General features: G+C 43.8%; 1 protein-coding gene across 1 annotated transcript; it reads left to right on the top strand.

Moving 5' to 3' along the window:
• The first annotated feature begins 5,714 nt into the window (after nucleotides 1-5,714).
• On the top strand, nucleotides 5,715-9,051 carry TIRAP (TIR domain containing adaptor protein). Its single transcript, XM_007463622.1, has 3 exons — nucleotides 5,715-5,822; nucleotides 7,299-7,898; nucleotides 8,991-9,051. The coding sequence occupies exons 1-3, from the start codon at nucleotides 5,756-5,758 to the stop codon at nucleotides 9,008-9,010; spliced, it is 687 nt and encodes a 228-aa protein (XP_007463684.1). The 5' UTR covers nucleotides 5,715-5,755; the 3' UTR covers nucleotides 9,011-9,051.
• The last annotated feature ends 5,581 nt before the right edge of the window (nucleotides 9,052-14,632 follow it).

Consider the following 14,632-nt stretch of genomic DNA (forward strand, 5'->3'; position numbering starts at 1 on the left):
AAAAAAAAAAAAAAAAAAAAAAAAAAAATACAGATTTGGGGGCCCTACTTCTGAACTATTGAATAAGAATTTACAGGGGCAGCTATATTTTTAAAAGCTCTCTAGGTGATAATGATATACAGCTTAGTTTAGGAGCCACGGCTGCAGCCCACTAGATCAATCCTTAGTTACATCAGAATCCTGGGGTACTTGTTTTTCGTTTTGTGCTTTTTGGGTTTTTTTTGTTTGTTTGTTTTTTGTGACGCACTGCACGGCTTGTAGGATCTTAGTTCCCCAACCAGGGATCAAACCCAGGGCCCTGGCAGTGAGACAGCTGAGTCCTAACCACTGGACCGCCAGGGAATTCCGGGGGTACTTGTTTAAAAATCACATTCCCAAGCCTTACACCCAGAGATTTGATTCAGTAGATTTGGGATGGGGCCCGGGAACTGGCATTTTAACCCATCATTTTGTTTGGTCCCTGTATTCATTTTCTGTGCTGCATGAAAAATTACTACAAATTTAGCAACTTAAACCAACACCTATTTGTTATCTCATAGTTTCTGTGGGTCAAGGGCCCATGAAAGGCTTGGCTGAGTCCCGGCTGGAGTCTCACCCAGCCGCAGTCCAGGTGTTAGCTAGGGCTGCGGTGCCATCAGAGATGCAAATGGGGAAGGACCCACTACTAAGCCCACTCAGGTTGTTGTTTGTTGGCAGAATTCCCCTCCTTGAAGTTGTAGGACTGAGGTCTGCTTTCTTGCTGGCCATCAGCTGGACACCACTCTTGGCTTCTTGAGGCTACCTGGAGTTCCTTGACACTTTGCCCTCTCATGACATGGGAAATTCTTCCAAGTCAGCAAGGAAGTCTCTCTCCAGTCTGCTAAGATGAATTTTTACACCCACACCTACACCCATGCACATACGTACATATGTACATAATATTCATTTATATGTTATATTTATATATACACATCTTTTTTTTTTTTTTTTGCGTTACACAGGCCTCTCACTGCTGTGGCCTCTCCCGTTGCGGAGCACAGGCTCCGGACGCACAGGATCAGCGGCCATGGCTCACAGGCCCAGCCGGGCACGAATCCACATCCCCTGCATCGGCAGGCGGACTCTCAACCACTGCGCCACCAGGGAAGCCCTATACACATCTTATATAGCAAATATACATACCATATGTATGTATTGTATGTATATACACCTATACACACACACGATTGTTACTATATATATGATGTATATATACATTTATATACATATGCAAACACACACACCCTACAGAATAACAAAATCATGTGAGTGACAAACTACAACCTTTGCCATATTCTATTGGTAAGAAGTCATGGGTCCTGCCCACACTCACAGGTATGAACACGGAACTACCTTAGGGTCTGTCCACCACAGTCCGTAACTCCTCAGAAACACTATATTGTGCCTCTCTAGCTATTAACAATTAATTGCAGCACTTTAATGGATATTGTCCTGCAAGTTCTAACGCATCCGCCCTGACAAGTGTTTCAGCAAATGTTTGAGAAGCCAGTGTTGGAGCCTTTGAAACCGGTGTTCTTAAAGTCAAAAATCACATGAAGAGTAGATAATAATTTATCCATCAAAGAAGTGAAAAACTCCCTCAAACAATTTAAATCTTTAAGCAGACCAGTTTTTTGTTTGTTTGTTTACTTTCTGGCCACACCACATGACACGCAGGGATCTTAGTTCCAGACCTGGGATCGAATCTGCACCCCGCCCTGCAGTGGAAGCGCAGAGCCTCAACTGCTGGACCGCCAGGGAAGTCCCAAGCAGACCAGTTTTTAGCGCTCAGATTCAATGCTTTCCCCATTCGTTAGCCTCACATACAATCAAACATGGTGTAGTAGTTTCCTATTGCTTCTGTAATAAAGTACCACAAACGTAGTGGATTCATACCACACACATTGATTATCTTATAGTTGTAGCAGTCACAGTCTGAAGTGGATCAGTGGGGCTGCATCCCTTCTGGAGGCTCTAGGGAGGAATCCAGGTCCTTGCCTTTTCCGGCTTCTAGAGGCTGCCACCTTCCTTGCTCACAGCCCCACGCTACACCCACCTCTGTTTCTGTTGTCACATCTCTTCTCTCACTCTGACCCTGCTGTCTTCCTTTTCTAAGACCTTTGGGATTACATTTGGCCCACCTGGATAATCCAGGCTAATCTTCCCATCTCCAGACCCTTAATCACATCTGCAAAGTCAGCTTCTGCCAAGTAAGGTAGCTTATTTTCACTGTTTCTGAGAATTAGGATGTGGGTGTCTTTGGGGACCACTGTGCTGTCACCACAGACAGTGATTCCAGCTTAACAGAAATGGGATATGAATTCTATAAGATACATAATCATACGTCTTCATAGGTTTCAGAACATTCCCTATGTAATAGATATTGGAGACCAGTTAGATATTGAATAGTACTTAATACACTTTGGATTTTATACAGCGAAACTTTACAGTATTTACCTCGCATATTAAGTTCCTTCATGTAGTGTTGAAAAAGCATATTCTAGAAACACTGATGGTGACAGGCTACTGCGTTTTCTTTTTCTTTTGAAGAAGCTCTTTACTAATCTTCTATCAAGTCTTTGTAATTATCTACAAAGTAGGTATTTAGGTCTATATCATTCTACTGGATGAACGTCTTAAAAGCACAGGGAAAAGTGACTACATAACAAATCAGAGAATAGACAGAGTGAGGGATGAGAGCTTCCAGTTGGAGATTTGGGTTCATTATCTTCTCACCTGCCTGACAACTATGTCTCCCATATCTCGACCATATCTCGATATAGACCGTTATTAAATCTTGTAAAGAGTAAAGATTAATCGTATTTGGATGGATTGCTCCACAGCCTCAGCTGTACAGAACTGAAAAAATAACAAGGAAAATGCAGTATGGTTTAGACTCTAGGAAGTAGATAGTGTATACAGTTCATGGAACTGGTCTTTCTTGCTCAATTATCCTTTGTCAAAGATGCTATTTCCTGTGTTTGAACTTTTCCGTAACATCAGTCACTAGGGCTTATACCAATCCACTTCCAGTGGCTGTTGGGCAATTGGATTTCTTCTTAAACAAGCAATGAAAAAAGGCAGCTACCCCAAATCAGCATGTATCGCCAAAAGGGCATGTCATTTGATAAAATGAGAAACTGAAACTTAGATCTATCTACATCTGTTAAGTAAAGTGTTATGTTAATTTTGAACCTTTAGGCTGTCATTAAAAATATCAAATGATTCTCCAGTTTGTAAGTCTATCAAGGCCAAATAATGAATTTTCAAATTAAAACACAATTGAAAAAAAGATTTAAATAATATAAAAAGCAAGTAACATTGTGTCTACTGCTGGGGGCGGGGTGGGAAGGGGAAGGACATCTCGAATGGTTGAAATGAAGATGTCAAGAAACTGCGACTCCTGACCAGGAAAAGGATTTCAAAACCTAACAGTGGTTAACCAGGCACTGCCTCAATCTTACCACTTAGGGGCTGAAATCCAAAGAATATTAGGTAGGAAAAGAAACGCATGTCCTTGTTAATGTTCCCCTTTTCACGTCTTTTTGGCTCGCTTAGCAGCTCTCTGCTTTGCTCTTTCAAATGTGCTTCTGGTCCCGAGTCCGTCTCACTCCTGCTTCTGCTCCCGCACCGCTGCACCCGCTACTGCTGCAGCTGAAGTTCTCCTTTTTTTTGAACTTTGATATATTTTCATGAATCATCAGTACCTCTTGTCTTCTCTTCATCAGCTTGGCATAAGGGTGTTCAGCATTTAGCAGAATGAAGCATTTTTGTCCAACATTGAAGGACACTCTTTAAAATTTGAAAACTCTTATCTCAGCGCGTCTATTCAGACAAGCTGTTTTCTCTGTGAGTTCCCGGGGAGGTGGGGGGGGGGGGCTTGTTTTGACCTCTGTAGATCCATCAAATAGTGAGAAAGCAGTCCTTGCTCTAGAACCAAGTTCTCCACCAGCCCTTCATCTTCAGAAGCCACTAGAACACAGTGGCTCCATCTTGGACCAGGGTGGGCTCTGCTCCACACAATATCCTCCCAGAAACCTAGGCAGAAAGAGCCTCCACCATCAGGGACATCAGGTCATTGTGGTGGGAAGAGAACATGGCCATGGCAAGTTGCCCATCTAATGGTCCTTTGCATTTCCATATAAATTTAGATGCCAGGGCTTCCCTGGTGGCGCAGTGGTTGAGAGTCCGCCTGCCGATGCAGGGGACACGGGTTTGTGCCCCGGTCCGGGAAGATCCCACATGCCATGGAGCGGCTGGGCCCGTGAGCCATGGCCGCTGAGCCTGCGCGTCCGGAGCCTGTGCTCCGCAACGGGAGAGGCCACAACAGTGAGAGGCCCGCCAACGCCCCCCCCCCCCAAAAAAAAAAATTTAGATGCCATTTGACAATCCCTTCTCTCCTCCCTCCCCCCAAAAAAGAAAACCAAACCAAAAACCTTCCGGAATTTGGAATAACATTGAATAGATCCCTCCAATATCTAGATAATTTTAAATACATACTAACCCACACTATTTTCGGAGCATTCTATGCCATGCATTTTACATAAATCATCTCATGTAATCTTCACAGTAATGCTGAGCAGGCTGTAGTATTATTTCCATTTCACAGATGGAAAAGCTAAAGTTTAGGGTTTCCCTGGTGGCGCAGTGGTTAAGAATCCACCTGCCAATGCAGGAAACACGAGTTCGAGCCCTGGTCCGGGAAGATCCCACATGCCGCGGAGCAACTACGCCCGTGTGCTACAACTACTGAGCCTGTGCTCTAGAGCCCGCGAGCCACAACTACTGAGCCCGTGTGCTACAACTACTGAAGCCCACGCGCCCTAGAGCCCGTGCTTGGCAACAAGAGAAGCCACCGCGAAGAGAAGCCCATGCACCGCAACAAAGAGTAGCCCCCGCTTACCAAAACTAGAGAAAGCCTGCGTGCAGCAAGCAACGAGGACCCAATGCAGCCAAAAATAAATAAATAAAATAAATTTAACAAAACAAAAAAGCTAAAGTTTAGCAAGAGTAAAGTAGTTTACCAGAGGCCACAGTTCATAAGAGATGAGATCTAGGACCTCTGCCTGCAGAGTCTGCAGCCTTTACCACTATGCACAGCTGAGGGAGGGAGGGAGAGAGGGAGGGAGGGAGTGGAGGGAGGATAGGTGGGTGGATGGAGAGAGGGAGTTATTCAGGGGAAGGCAGACCTGGAGGAAAAGTCCCCCAAGGTTTCTTACACGTGCTCTCTCTCTACTGCTCAACATCTGTCTACCTCGATACATAATTATTTGTCCAAATAGTAACAGACCTTCTTCTCTGATTTCAGCATTTACACAGGAAGTTCTTACAAGGAGCTGCCTGCCAGCTGCCCTTCCCCAGATCCCGAATGCAACCCTGGCCAGGTGGCGCAGAGAACAGTCACTCTGCTGGTCATGCTGAGCTCATACTCTGTAAGTCTGATGGCTACACAGATCGGGGTTCAGCTAGCAACCAGCCCTGATCCCAGTGGTGTCTGTCCCTAATCCCCTAAGGGATGAGGGACCGATTTAGAGACTGAGCCTCTGTCAGGCACCAAGAGAGAAAGAAATGCCAGAGCCCACCCACTGGGACTGGGAGTAAGGTTCAGTACAGCTTTTGTGATCCTTTCTCTCTGTCTCTTGTAGGATGGATGTTGGATGAGGTCAAGACTGGGTCCGCTCCCTTCTCCCACTTTACCAATGCCTGATCTCATGGGGTTAGTTTGGAGCCCACGACTATGGCATCATCAACCTCCGTGCCAGCTCCTCGTTCCAGGTCCAAAAAGCCTCTGGGCAAAATGGCTGGTGAGTGGACACAGACTCCTAATTCCAGGAGGCTGCCTGGCCCCCAAACACAGGCCCTGGAGAGACGCAGGGAGGCTGACGGGGTGGGCGTGGCGGGGTCCTGCTTTGACCTCAGTGCCCACAGGCTCTGTGGGGAGTGAGGGGGCGTGCATCACGGAGCCTTCGGTCCTTTTGGCTCACAGCTTTCCCAAGTGTGCTCAGCTAGTCTTCCCAGCCTGGAAACCACTGTGCTGAGTGCTTAACAGGGTGTCTCTTTTTAACTAAATCGCCCTGAACCATTCAGAGGTAGGAGCCAAGCAGAGAGAAAAAAACAAATCAACCTCCGGGACACCACACGTTCTGTCCCGGTCAAAAGCTGGGGAAGCTGAGCTGAAACCATTTGGAGTACTCACAATATGCCAGACGCTGCATTATCTCTGCTGGACTTCAACAACAACTAAAATGAACCCATTTTACAGAAGAGAAAGTGGAGACACAGACTGACTTGCTTATGATCGTATAGAAAGCAAGTAGCAGGTCCACAATCAAATCTCTGTGCCCCACTCCAAAGTGTGGCCCCGGATCACTCAGCTCTAAGGTCTTCAGGTACCCTGGGCAGTGAGTGGTCCTCTTGCACATTTCCGTTTTACCCATTTAGCAACAAGCTAGGATTTCTCAGGGCCAAACAGATGACAATCCCTGGCTCTCTCCCTCCCATAGTGGGTAGCCCCTTAATCTAAATCCACCTCCCCTCAATGCTGAAAGTGGGTTTGGGGACTAATTGATCTTTACCAGCTTAACGTAGCTCTACTTACTGACTCACAGATGGTTGACTAGTCAGCTTGTGGGAAGTTCTGGTTAGGATAGGCTAGGGGGGTACCAGCAACTGAAGAGTGTGGAGCAAAGCCATCTTTCCCAATCAGGCTTGTGAAACAGCCAGAGTTCTTTTCTTTCTTCCTTCCTTCCTCCCTCCCTCCCTCCCTCCTTTCCTTTCTTCCTTTTTCCCCCCTCATGTTGTTGTTATACCAAAAGCTTTACAAAAAATTATTGAGGTATAATTGACATACAACATTCTGTCAGTTTCAGGTGTACAGCATAATGAGTATGAGCATACATTGTGAAGTAATCATCACAATAAGTCTAGTTAACATCCATCACCATACATAGTTACAGATTTATTTTCTTCTTGGGATGAGAACTTTTAAGATCTATTCTCTTAGCAACTTCAGAATATGCAGTACGGTAAGACAGGCCGGCATTACATCCCTGCCGACTTATAAAACTGCCAGAGTTTTTATGTATTCCCGAAACCTTTAAAGATAAGGGAAACTTTGGGACAAGTCCTGAGGGATGTACACAGTAGCAGAGCAGCAGTTGTGAGAAGAAGGTGGACAGGGGAGATGGGCTGACCTCCTCCCCGCGGTGGCTCCTCTCTGGGGGGTCGCCAGGAGACCCCTGCTGAAAACTCCAGGCCTGAGCAGTGTTTCTTCCCCGCAGACTGGTTCAGGCAGGCCCTGTCGAGAAAGCCCACAAAGACGCCCGTCTCCCCAGAAAACACCCGCAGTGACGGTTCACAGCCGAGCTCCTCGGACAGGCCCCCACCCCTGGGCCCCAGCTCAGAGGTGTCTCCCACCCCGCCACCGACACACTCGGGCGCCCACGGCAGCAGTAGCAGCAGCGGCGGCGGCCGCTGGAGCAAGGACTATGATGTGTGCGTGTGCCACAGCGAGGAGGACCTGGCGGCCGCCCAGGAGCTGGTCTCCTACCTGGAGGGCAGCACTGCCGGCCTGCGCTGCTTCTTGCAGCTTCGCGACGCAACCCCCGGCGGCGCCATAGTGTCCGAGCTGTGCCAGGCGCTGAGCAACAGCCACTGTCGCGTGCTGCTCATCACACCGGGCTTCCTCCGGGACCCGTGGTGCAGGTACCAGATGCTGCAGGCGCTGAGCGAGGCCCCCGGGGCGGAGGGCCGCACCATCCCTCTGATGTCGTCAGGCCTCAGCAGAGCCGCCTACCCCGCCGAGCTCCGATTCATGTACTTTGTGAACGGCTGGGGTCCCGACGGTGGCTTTCGCCAAGTCAAGGAGGCTGTCACACGGTGTAAGTTACGGGGAAGGGAGAAGGGGAAGGGGCTTCAGCCGTAGCGCCTGCTCTACTTGGGCTTTTAGGAGACACCCAATGTGGCCTAGTACAGGCTTCAGTTTAGAGCACTTAGCAGATGCTGCGCTTTTTTTTTTTTTTACAAATAGGTCTGTGGCAACCCTGCGTTGTCAGATGATGATTAGCATTTTTTTTTAGTAATAACATTTTTAAATTAAGGCATGTACATTGTTTTTTTAATCAATTTTTTTATTGAAGTGTAGTTGATTTACAAGGTTGTGTTAGTTTCTGTTGCACAGCAAAGTGATTCAGATATAGATATACATATATATACACATTCTTTTTTTAAAATATTCTTTTCCATTATGGTTTATCATAGGATATTGAATATAGTTCTCTGTGAAGGCACGTACATTGTTGTTAAAAACATAATGCTATTACACACTTAATAGACTACAGAAAAGTGTAAACATAACTTTTATATGCACTGGGAAGCCAGAAAATTTGTGACTCACTTTATTGCAATATTTGCTTTATCGTGGTGGTCTCGAACTGAACCTGCAATATTTCTGAGGTCTGCCTGTAGTTCAGAATGCAGGCTCTGGAAAAAAACTGTGTCACCTGGACAAGCTACTTAACTGCTCTGTGCCTGGGTTTTCTCATTGGTTAAATGAGAATGAAACTATATACCTAAATAAGTATGTACACTAAGTAAATTCAGAATGTGGCCTGGCACATGTAAAGTACTTGTGACAGGCCGGGCCTAGTGCATTATCAAGTCCTCAATAAATATGTCACTATTATCATTATTAGTATTAATAGTATTAGGTTTCTCTCACTGAGGTCAGGTTGGAGATGGCCACCACGAGCTGGGAAAATGCCAGGAGGGACCCTGGTTTAGTAACGCAAACAGGTATAAAATAATAGGAAAGAATTGCCTACCATAAGCGTATCCAGGGAGGGGCGTTATTTTACAGTGGGTTTAGAAGTAAAATAGATTAAAAGGTAGCGAAGGCAGGGACATGTGGGGGAAACAGATGCTGGGATTTGAGGAGGGTGACAAACCATGTGATTCTCTTTCATCCCTTTCAGATCTGCAGACCCTCAGCTGACACTTCTTACATCAACATGGATGCAGACAGTTGGAGCAAAGCTGGAAATGGAGTGAGAGGGCCTAGGACCTTGGGTTCCATAGATGTGCCAAGTTGTGAGGAGTGAGTTTGCAGCACTTTGTATGTGACCCTGGGATCAGATTGTCTGTGGCCTCCATAACCGTGGGCTCCCAGGAAGGCCCCGGGGAAGCTGGGGACTCCCCCAGGAAGGCCTGGGGAAGCTGGGGACTCCCCCAGGAAGGCTGTGAGGGAGCTGGGGAACCCCCCCAGGAAGGCCTGGGGAAGCCAGAAAGTGGAGGTGGAAGGAAGTGTGATACCAAGACATCACCCACGTGTTGCCTCCTGCGTGACTGGACGTGAAGCCTGGCACATCGTGCCTATGTCTTCTTTCCCTGGAATCGGGCACTGGTGTCTAGGTGCCTTCCTCCTGAAGAGGTGACTCACCTGAGTAAGGAGCTGGAAGCCTGGACTGCTCGCCTCAGCTGGGTGGTTTTCCCAGTTGCCTGGGGAAGCCCTGAACAGGTGTCAGGAGAGAACAACAGGTAAAGCGTCTTTCACACTCACACTCTTGCCGGCATCTCCCAGTGAGTCGTTCACTTCCGAAAGCTGCGTGGAAGATGTCCTCAGCACGTCTACAGGACAAATACTGTCCTATATTTGTTTTCACTGCATGCCTGTCATTAAAGACTCACACCTAGAAATGAGTCTGAAGAGGGGACAGAAGAGGGGAGGGAGCAGGTGGGGTGAAGAGGAGGAAAGCTCAGACCCTTTAGCTGGGATCAAAAGCCCACCCACCAATGCTCTGACATATGGGGGCCTCATCAGGCGTCTGGCCAGAACTCCTGCTTTTACAGTAGTTCCTTCACCTCTGCACTCAGAGGAATCAGCGTATTTCTTATGGCAGATGATTGTCTACCTTGCAGGACAGGCAGAGTTTCATTCATCTGTTCTTAGTAAAACTTGGTTGTTGAACTGAAGTGAATTTATGATTCCCCTGATGTGTACTTTTGTGTCTCTTCTCCCTCTTCCCCCTACCACATCTCCTCCTTTTACTGAAAAAAATGTATATATATATATATATTAAATTGAGATATAATTGACATATAACATATTAGTTTTAACTGTACATGATTCGCTATTTGTATATATTGTGAAAAAATTTTATTTTTAATTACAAATTATCTTATTACATACAAAAGGACTAAAGAATAATGCAGTGTACACTCACGTACTCAACACACAGCTTAGAAACCAAGCCTCACAATCCCCATGTTGCTCCCTTTGTGCCGTTACATTCTCTTCTCTACTCCCACCAGAAGTAACCACTATTCTGAATTTATCATTCTTAGCTTTTCTCTAGAAATTTATTGCATATGTATGCATCCCTGACAATATATTAACTTTTACATGGCTTTACACTTTACATAAATGGTGTTATATTCTGCAAATTCCCTTTTTTTTTTTTGCCATGTTTGTAAGATGTGTCCATGTTGATTCATGGAGCTGCAGTAAATTCACTTTCATTCCGTTATGTAAATATACCACTATTCAGTCGCACATATTTTTACAAGTGGACATTTGGTTGTTTCCAGTTTTTTTGCTGTTGAAAACAATGAGCCTGTGAGCACTTTTATTCTTGTGTATATTTCCAAGAGCAAGATTTTCTAGGATTTAACCTAGGTGGAGAACAGCTGGGTAGGGAAGAGTGCGCACCTTCAGTTTTGGTAGGAGATACCAAATTTTCTTCCAGATTGGTTGTGCAATTTATGTTCCTGCCATTTGTGCATAAGAGTTGCCACTTTTTTATGTTCTTGATAACATTTAGAATTATCAGATTTTTAAAATTTTATATTTTTGCCACGCTGCACGGCTTGTGCGATCTTAGTTCCCTGACCAGGGATTCAACCCGGGCCCCGGCAGTGAGAGCACCGAGTGCTAACCACTGGACTGCGAAGAAATTCCCTAAACTTATCAGTTTTTTAAGTGTTTAATAAGCTGGTTGATGAACACTGGTATCCCATTGTCATGATATTCTTTTTTTCCTTTTGCCTTTTTTATAAAAAAAATATATATATCATACACTAAAAGGAAGGAGGAAGTTTGATGAACCCCCATATACCTATCACCCAGTTTCAACAATTACCAACTCAGAGATAAGCTTTTATTAATAATAACCCTACCCATTAGTCACCCGAAGATCATTTTGAAGCAAATCACAGGCATTATTTTATTCTAAATATTTAAGTATGTCTCTCTAAATTATTAGAAGTTTAAAAAAAATGACCACCATATAACAGTATCTTTTAAAGAACAGAAGCTTTATTTTTTAATGTGAAAACTTTTATCTATTACTTTGTAGTCTGTGCTTTTTGTGTCTTCTTTAGGAAATCTTCCCTACTCCTGTATTTTCTTCTGGAGGTATTTCACATTTAGGTCTTTAATCCACCTGGATGTTTTGTTTGGGTTTGTTTTTGTTGCTCTTGGTTTATAAGTTAGAGATACTTTTTTTTTTTTTTCATTTGAGTAGCCATTATTTACTGACTAGTCCATCCTTTCCCCACTGATTGTGATGTCACTGCTGTTATATGTTGTCATACGTGAGGGTCTGCTCCTGGGTCTCCAGCCTCCTCCCTTTGTCTGTTGATGTATCCCTGTGTCAGTGGCACCGTGGCTTACGTACTGTTGTTGTTAGTAAACCTGGATAACGTAATAGTCAGCTCTTCCCATTCCTCTTAATCATGAAAATCACTTCCACCCTTCCTGTTCCTTTACTCTTTCATATAAATTGTTTATTCAGTTTGTCAGATTCCAGGAAAAGGCCAGTTAATATTTTTATTGGACTTACATTGAGTTGAGAGATTAATTTGGGAAGGATAGATGTTTTAATGATATTGAATCTTTCTCCTAATAAAAATGGCATGCCTCCATTTATTCATGTCTTTAAATGTATTTCAATAAAACTTTATAAATCTTTTCCATATTGGTCAGTCACATTTTTTATGAGATTTATTCCTTAGTATGTCGTATTTTCTGTTGCTACTGTAAAAGGGTTTTTTAAAAAAATATTTTTATTTATTCATTCATTCATTTATTTTGGCTGCACTGGGTCTTTTTTTTTTTTTTTATAAAGTTATTTATTTGTTTTTGGCTGCGTTGGGTCTTCGTTGCTGCGCGCGGGCTTTCGCTAGTTGCGCTGAGTGAGGGCTGCTCTTCGTTGCGGTGCGCTGGCTTCTCATTACGTGCACTGGGTCTTAGTTGCGGCATGCGGGATCTTTTTTTTTTAGTTGCGGCATGCATGTGGGATCTACTTCCCCAACCAGGGATTGAACCCCGGGCCCGCTGCATTAGGAGCGTGGAGTCTTAACCACTGCACTACCAGGGAAGTCCCTCATATTGATTTAATATAAGCAAACTACTGAATTATTTATTCTATAAGACTATAGATTTTGTTGGGTTTCTATAAAGACAATCATATAATTTGCAAGACAAAACAAAAACTTGTCTTTCTCTGCTGCCTAGGACCACCAGTAAGATATTGAAAGTGACAACTTTGTCTAAATTATGATTTCAAAGGGAATGCTTCAAACATTTCACCATTATGTGTGGTAACTGTTGTACGTTTTGGGTTTGGTACATATTTTTTTAACAAGCTGTAAGTTTCCTGTTGTTTCTGGTTGATTATGAGTTTTACTTACGTTGAATGGGTTTGAAATATATTCTGAAATTTCCGCATCTACTGAAATGATGGTTTTTTCCCCCCTTTTAAATGGTAATGCAGTGAATAACATTAGATTTTCTAATGTTAAGCTGGTCTTACATTCCTGGGGTAAACTTATCTTGATCGTGATGTATTATTACCTTTGTTTAAATTGCAGGATTCAGATTGCTAACATTTTCTTTATGATTTTACGTCTATATCCGTATGTAAGATGGGCCCATAATTATCCTTTCTTGTATTATCCTTTTCTGGCTCTGTTATCAAGGTTATATCAGCTTTCTAAAATAATTGGGGAGTGGTCCCTTTTTTCTATTCATTGGTGAGTTAAAGCTTGGAATTAATTGCTCCTTGAATGTTTAGTAGACTAATCTGTAAATGCAGTTGGACCTAGCGTGTTTTGCAAGGGAGGGAGTGGGGCGGACTTAAAACTCCAGTTTCTGTATCTTAAAGAGTTGTAGATCTATTTAGATTTTTCATTTCTTCTGGAGTCAATTTGGCATAAACAGTGAAGAATACAAAACTGGCTGAAATAGATTTTTCAGTTTGAATTCCCGGATCATGTAGGCAGTATGAATCTGAATTCTAAACCTGCATGGAGATTGGCCTGGGATTACAAATTTTCAGGGTTTTTTGTCTTTTTATTTTCTTCTCCCCTCCGGAGCCAGATGTTGAGGCAGATAAGTTTCCTAAACATCTTGTCTCGTTTAGTAGGGCAGCTTTTATTTGACTTTTTAAGTAGTTGGTCCTTTCATTGAGGTGGGGGCCCTTTAGAGATCTTGGCTCGCTGGGAAGTTTTCTCTTCCAACTCCTCGCTTGCATGAGCCCAGATCTGCGCCTTAAACATCACATTTTAAAGCCCGAGGCTCTAGATGTCTAGAAACAAGCCATCACCCTTAGAACTTCAGCTTCCAGACTTCACAATTCTTTACATTTGTGCTCCCACATTTTTTGTTTCTGAAAATTTTATTTTCTTGGGAGCACAGGAATGTAACCAAAGGGATGTTTTAAATTTTGCATCCAGAATGTTTAGGTGTTTTTAGCTGATTGTTTTTAGAATATCTAGTCTGTCATACTACCGGAAGTGGAAGTGTCTAGTCCTTCTTTAAACTAAATAAATAAATAAATAAATAAGTAAAATAAAAGGGAGGAGTTTTGAGATTCCGCAAGAAAATGGAAGGATTGATGCTTATAGACTAGGGCTTCCCAGTAACAACCTTCTAATACAGCAGTGTCCAGTCGAATTTTCTGTGGTGATGGAAATGTTCCACGTCTGTGCTGTCCAATGTGATACGAGCCATACGTGGCTATCAAGCACTTGAAACGTGGTTGTATGACTGAGGAACTGAATTTTAAATTTCATTTAATTCTAATTAATTTAAATGTAAAGTTACATGTGGCTAATGGCTATTGGATAGGACAGTGCAGAGCCTTCTAATGTTTCCAAACAAGCTGAACTAAAAAATTATCAGCAGACAAATGCCTCTGAAGCCAGGTGAAGATTTACTGCTGTAAAGGTCCCTTACACTCTGCTGTCTGGTATTCCAGTAGGTCCTCTGGGGGCTGAGGCTCCCTATGTGCTCATCTTTTCCTTGAGCCAGGCCCTCTTATGAGTAGAATTCTGACCTTATGCATATTCTAATTAGCATTATACAGTTGGTCCTCCAACAATGTGGAGCTTAAGGGCGCCGACCCTCTGTGCAGTAGAAAACCAGCTACAATCCTACAGTTGACCCTCTGGACGCGTATCTGTGGATTCATGTAGTAATGCAGTATTTACTATTAAAAAAAAATCTGAGTATATGTAGACGCTGCAGTTCTAACTTGTGTTGTTCAAGGGCCAAGTGTATGCTTCTTTTCTTTTCTTTTTTTTTCTTCAGCTAAGACAGCAAAAGAGATGATTTACT

This window comes from Lipotes vexillifer, unplaced genomic scaffold, assembly GCF_000442215.2.
Source record: "Lipotes vexillifer unplaced genomic scaffold, Lipotes_vexillifer_v1.1 scaffold442, whole genome shotgun sequence".
Taxonomy (NCBI): domain Eukaryota; kingdom Metazoa; phylum Chordata; class Mammalia; order Artiodactyla; family Lipotidae; genus Lipotes; species Lipotes vexillifer.